The 6,422-nt window shown below is 41.8% G+C and overlaps 1 protein-coding gene across 2 annotated transcripts; it reads right to left on the bottom strand.

Annotated features, from left to right (window-relative positions):
• Window positions 1-102: 102 nt before the first annotated feature.
• Window positions 103-6,327, bottom strand: prg4a (proteoglycan 4a). Of its 2 annotated transcripts, none has more exons than XM_017310180.1 (15): window positions 6,231-6,327; window positions 6,052-6,152; window positions 5,737-5,853; window positions 5,117-5,230; window positions 4,514-4,573; window positions 4,098-4,160; window positions 3,762-3,872; window positions 3,445-3,669; window positions 3,231-3,326; window positions 3,070-3,156; window positions 2,856-2,995; window positions 1,802-1,961; window positions 1,540-1,638; window positions 1,317-1,451; window positions 103-397 (listed from the first exon to the last, which is right to left on the bottom strand). In XM_017310180.1, the coding sequence occupies exons 2-15, from the start codon at window positions 6,122-6,124 to the stop codon at window positions 201-203; spliced, it is 1,677 nt and encodes a 558-aa protein (XP_017165669.1). In that variant the 5' UTR covers window positions 6,125-6,152; window positions 6,231-6,327; the 3' UTR covers window positions 103-200. The 2 variants fall into 2 exon arrangements, with proteins under 2 accessions (XP_017165669.1, XP_017165670.1); XM_017310181.1 differs by having other exon boundaries at window positions 1,317-1,448.
• Window positions 6,328-6,422: the final 95 nt, after the last annotated feature.

Raw genomic sequence — 6,422 nt, 5'->3', positions numbered from 1 at the left:
GCAGCAATGTCATGTGATGACTCTCTTCTAATAGTCCCTAGATGCTGTATGGAAAGATGGAAAATTGGATGGTTCAAATTTGAAACTTTTACATCATCTAAAGTGTTGAAAAGTAGTGAATTACTGCAAAAAGCATTTCTTTAAGAGCATCCWGTTGATGTATCTTGACGCAGGAAACCAGCGTTCTCCGCTGGAGGCGCCTATGGACAGCGCAACCAGAACCTGATGGAGTTGGTCGGGTGGGGAGGGTTCTGGTTCTGACCTGCCGGGTTGGCAGGGTTGGTCGCCATGACGAGAGGGCTCAGGAGTCGGTTGGGAGGAGGCGTGAGGGAGGCGGGGGGATCGGGTTTGACCAGAGCCGGCAGGTCTCCTGTAATCTGGACTCTGAAATAGAGAGCTGTGTAGACAACAAAGAGTTCAGGATTACACATACAGTGATCATATGATGTAAAATTTGAAAAAGGTACTGTAATAGGCATGCAACACTTTAAATTTAAAGTGAAAAATTCACAGTATTATTCTCAAATCACATTACACCATTTATTTTAGTTTATTAACCTTCAATATTCACTTTTTTATCTCCATTATTTGTTTTTAAGTACTGATCTCTGAATGCTTGTAGCAAACAGCAGATTTTTGTTTTTGGGATGATGTACCAGTGAATACGGCACATTGCTGCTTTTAGTAGAAGGTGTCTTGAAACTTATTTCCACCCAATTTCTCTGTTTTACAAGCACAAAACAAATACAAATCAGGGTTTTTATTATGTGATTTATTGCTTTATAGCAGCAAACTCCCCTGGTTTCTCTGGAGGAGCTGCAGAGATCCACAGCTATGGTGAGAGAATCAGTTGACGAAGTTGAGAAATTACCCAGATCATAGAGCCAGTGCTTCAATGGAGCAGCTTAGAAACAAGCTTGTTCACGTTAGAATGGCCCCGTCAAAGTCTTAACCTAAATCATGACCTGTGGCAACCATGTACATTGATTTTTKCAGATGCTCTCCATCCTATCTGAGTCCAAGTTAATTTCTAGAACGTTCCCAGACTCTAGATATGCAAAGCTGGTAAAGACGMATTGCAAAAGATTTGCTCTAATTACAGTAAAAGTCATTTCTACCTGGGATGCTTAAAGAAACAAGTGCATGCCACACTTTTCATCCTCTKATGTATAMAACGGTTTTGAAAAYCACTTAAAATTGTCATTCCACTTACGTTGTGCACTAATTTGTGTTGGTCCGTTACGTGAAACGTTTTGAAATACAAATTGTAAAATGAAATCCAGGGATGTGAAGACCTAGATCAGACTGGTACTTACGTCCAGAGAAGACGAAGTGTTGGTACGGGTTGGTGCTCTGCGGAGCGGGCATGGACAGAGCGGAGGTGACGGGGGATGGGAAGCCCGTCAGAGAAACTTTGATGTTGATCTCCCCGCTCAGAAGAACGTCTGCTGCTGAAATGCAAACAGCATGAGTGCGGATCAAAGTAAAACAGATGCAATCTCCTTTACATAATTGCATCAAAATATCTGTTTTACTGACCGGCTTGTTGGGCAAGGTTTTTCAGCGTGGAGCTTTTTGGTTTGTCCCTGCAGAACGCAGAGCTGCCTGGGAGGACGGTGAACCTCTGCATTATGTCTCCTAGACAGAAACGACATTTATTAGTTTTAACAAACCAAAACAGTCGCTGTCTGAAACTAGACATGATGTCCATCTGTCGTATTGTTATCTGGAGACGACGACGCGTAGATTTAAATCTGTTAGATCTTGCTAGTGTTCGTATCACTGGCTGCTTCCTGCTCACCTGGCTTGAAGAAGAAAATGGTCTCCAGTCTGTTCCTGGTGGCCGGCACCACCAGAGCAGCGCTGATGGGCCCCGTCAGACCTGGAAACTCAGAGGTCAAAGGTTTCGGGTAGCCAGGCTCAACCATCAGGTTCTCATCCAGACGCCAGCACTGGTTTCCCTGGGCAACGGACAAAGAGCTGATGGAAAACCTCCCATCATCATGAAGTAAACTGGTCTGTCGAACGTATTTTAAATTTGGGTCACGTGTCAAGAATGTTTTTGTTTGTGTCAGAATGTAGTGATAAAACTACCTATTGAGAAATAGTTAAAATATGAATAAATAGATGGCTCTACAATTGTTGMGAATCTTTTGAAATTAAGTATTAAACATCTGTTCGCAATATTTTAATTTGGCCACACAGATAAAACTGCAGTGATTTAATTGGTAAAATATTTWATTCTAAGCATACATGTTGTTGAGGTAGTTCAAGGTCATGTTCCATCACGTAAAGGAACAGAAAGTTTATAAGTTAATTTGATGAGACCAAGTTTTGGAAGAATCTCGTTGGGTTCACAATATCTGACACGTTTTTTCATGGCATAAGACAAAGATCATAACTATGATCTTAACCCCTGATGTGAAAAAAAATGTGTAATAGTAAGCATAGTAAAATAAAAAAGACTGATGAGGTCGGATGAGGTCTTTAAAGCCAAATTGTTTTGCTACTTGGCTTTCAGCAGTGCTAAACTGCTCTGATGTTGAGCTTTGATAATATATTTTACAGTATTTGTCTAAGGCATAAAAGACACAAGTCGTGTTTTGTACTAATCCTCCTGCCTGACTATGAATTTATAATCCAGACTGGACTCTTTTCTGATTTATAGCTCTCCTTGAGAATCTTATTATTAATTTAATGAATCAAATTAAATATTCATAGGAGACGACCCCTTGTCACTATCAAACATGCTAAAATAGGTTTTTCATTCAAGGTGTTGGATTCASCTGAGACGTCCAACGAGCTCCAGGCCTGACAGGATGTTAGATGGGATTACCTCGACCTGAGTTTAATACCTTGATGATGTAGGTGTTTCCACTGCAGTCCATTCGCGTGAAGACCGTATCGATGGGCGACGAGACCCCCAGAGTCTCTCTGATGTTTTGCGGAGGTCCAATGGAGCCTCCGACGGAGTCAACGGCCCAAAACAACTCGCCTGCAACACACACACGCTTTACACACTTTTATCCACAATGACTGAACTCACCTGTTGATGACCAGACAGCTGACCTTTAAATATCAGAACGGTGCCATTGCCGAGAGCGGTTAGTCCGTTGATGGGGGATCCACTGCACAGGTCGGCATTCGACATGAGTCCTGCACAAACGCATGCAGGTAAATTAGCAAGATCCCATCAAAAAGAGACGCCTCGATAAGATCACTAACCGTACCTGTCCCGGGTCCTTCAGGGACTCTTTGTCCAACAGAGAGACCCAAAGCCTGGGCCACATCCAGCAGGGTGCTGGGTCTGGGTTGAGCCGGACCTCCTGATGGGAATAAAAGAGCAGAGTGCTTATTTTTTACCAACAAAAAGTTAATTACATTGACTATTAAACCACGAAGAAGTAAAAGTGAGAGAAAAATCTATCAATTATGTGAATTTACCATGACTGGGCCCAGATGGATTAAGGCCTCCTGGGGCGATCACCAGCTGGACGTTTAGTTTCCCATCTCCAGCTCCGTTGGTGGAGGAGCTAACAGGAACCCTGCCATCCAGAACCGGAGCACCGTTGCTGGGCCGGGGCAGGTGAACTGCTGGGAGCTGATGAGCCCCACCCAGAGAGGTAGATACTTGCCCGGGCAGCGGGCCTGCCGCGGTGTTACCTTGACCTGCAAGACGGAGAAGGAATGAAAATATCTTTCAGCTCTGATCCAAGATTTAATTATAAGTATTGAAAAGAGTTRAACGTATAGATGTTCACCTGGAATGGCAGGAGGATTGGAGCCCAGTGAGCCAGTTGGCAGAGGGTTTGTGGAGCCGAACCTTCCTGAACACTGACCTCCAGGGTACTGAGGACAACGCCCACCTCTTCCTTTGGAGGTTAACAAACAACAACACAGCRTTGATCACCATAGAAACGTGTTCTGATTGATGTGGCTAACTCTCAAAATGTTCGCACAATGAATCCTCCTGTCCCTTTTAGACTATTTGTTCTGACTATAGAACAGATTCACTTCAAGTGATAGGATAAGCACAACATCATTTTTTTTGTTTAATTATCTTTTTAAAAATGCATTTTTTTATTGCATCGCTCTACCTGTGTACCATTCCTCACTCTCGCTGTTRGAACTGTGCCGACTCCTGTCTGGGTTCCGGTTTCCTGGTAAAGATGAGAAAACAAAACACAAGGAGGTGAACGTAACAGTTATTTGGTAGATGTAACATGTTCAGTAAGAACYACTGTTATTCTTTATTCAGGGTTGACATTTCTACAAAAACGTRTTTTTGTCAGTTCTCTGAATTGATGCTTTTGTTCCTCTGAACATCGTCTGACTGCAGTAACATGTCCTATATAYATTCTCAGTGTCAGACTTTGCAAAGTATTGGGAGATAATAATTAAGAATTTGAATCCCAACTCTTTTTTAGTGGAAAACCTGAAAACTAATGACTGATAGAAAAGTCTTTTTTTTTTTTTTTGTAAAACTATCGCCATCATAAATATTTCTGCTCACTGGAGACTGTGGTCCTCGGAGCTTGGGGGCCTCCATGATGTGGGACGCTCACAGCGGCATCTGTGGAGACAAAAGCAGCATATTAGCAAAGTCTTGCTGACTCGTCAATAATCATTCGGCAGCATGAGTTTACAATTCCTAGCAAAAGCATCTATATCTCTTCACATTTTGGCCCATCCAGCCACAAACGTCAGTGATTTTTCTACTTGCCACTTTTCCAGGAAGACCAGATTTGTTGTCTGCAGTTTCTTCCACCCRAGTTGTGGATCCCTGCAGCTCCACCAGAGTTACTGCAGGCCTCTTGGCTCATTCTCTGAATGACGTTTTTTATTTTCTGGCCTGTTCATGGAGGTAGATGGCCATGTCTTGCCAATGCAACCTTCCTCCAAACTGTCTGCTTTGTCTTTGTTGTGCCACTAACGTTCTCTAATTTATATGCAAAGTCTTCAGAACAGAAAAAATCATTTTCCTCATACCTCATACCTCATACCCATGTGCTATAATAAATTTGATTATAGCACATAAACCTCAAACTTTTATAAAAAAAAAAAGTTTGAGGGTTATGAAGAGTTTTTCCCCAAAGGAATATGAGGAGGTTCCTACCGCAGTGCAGCTGGAAGTCCTGGCAGCAGGTGTTGTACTGGACGCACACCGGATCGCAGTCACACGTCCGACCTCTCCTGAACGTCTCACCRCAGCGGCCCCGACACGACGGAGCTGAGAAGACCCAGAAACACGGATCAGCTTCCATCTGTCTGAGTCAGCTGGGTTGAATGGTTATCTAACTAACATGTTATGAGATCAAATTTTCAGTGGTCATAGAAAAATGTTATTCTGATCAAGAAACAAATATTSAAGCATAAAGGGCCTCTAAAATGATCACTTGAAGGAAGAGGACTGTGGAAAAATTAAAATGTTAATATTAAAAAATCTACAAAATTAATAAAACAGTCAATTAATACAACTAACTTACAAAGAGTCTAAATAGTTTGAAATAGAAACAGCTATTTCAAAACCTTCAGTCAATACGTAGAAATACATAAACACAATATAAGGAGGAAATATTAATTTAGGAAATCAGATACAATGTTAGTCAGATCCAGATGCGACATTCATATTCATGATCCAATATACTGAAAAAARKYYWWWMMWTTWRRMYWWWMMWTTTWMYTTKRMSKKKKSMAARRAAAAAAAAAGTGCTCTTGATGCAGTCAGTGTCTTACTGGTGGTGCAGGTAGCCAGGAAATCAGGGCAGCACTCTTTGTGCTGCAGGCAGCTGAAGTCACAGGTACACTGCTGACCTCTTGTGAAAACCTCCCCACAACGGCCGACGCAGCTGCCTGAAAAACAACAGAGTTAAATGTAATTCACAGCTTGGAAAGTCTTGAAATATTATAACAAGATAAATTATAAGCAGATAATATTAGGAAACATAATKCCCTGATGAGTATTAAATCTAAAAAGACTCTTTAGGTCTTTTTTTGTTTTTAAAACATCAGAAAGGCCAAATTCAGTCCTGTGAAAGTGTCGGTCCTTACCTGGTGCAGCAGCAGYATAGGTCGCAGAAAGGCAAAGCAGCAGAAGCCTCAGTTTGGTCATCATCTTCTCCATATTGTGTCTTAATTAGAACAAAATCTGACTGGAACAACGATAAGGACACAAATTGTAACGACATGAGGAAGAAAGTGATAGTAGGAAAGCAGTAACCGTAAATTACCTCCTTTGTGTATCGCTTCTCTCCTCCTTCTGTCACTGGGTCGGACTGTTGGACTTTTATATGAGGAACAGGATGACGCATMTGGATCTGGAAAGCCACTGACACAGGACACTTTTAATTAGCATCACAAACACACTAACGCTACACCCTCAGACTAATTAAAAACTCTCTAGGTGTTTTTAAACGTCCTAC

This window comes from Poecilia reticulata, linkage group LG17 (genome assembly GCF_000633615.1).
Source record: "Poecilia reticulata strain Guanapo linkage group LG17, Guppy_female_1.0+MT, whole genome shotgun sequence".
In the NCBI taxonomy this organism is placed as follows: domain Eukaryota; kingdom Metazoa; phylum Chordata; class Actinopteri; order Cyprinodontiformes; family Poeciliidae; genus Poecilia; species Poecilia reticulata.
This window is presented reverse-complemented; position numbering and strand designations above follow the sequence as displayed.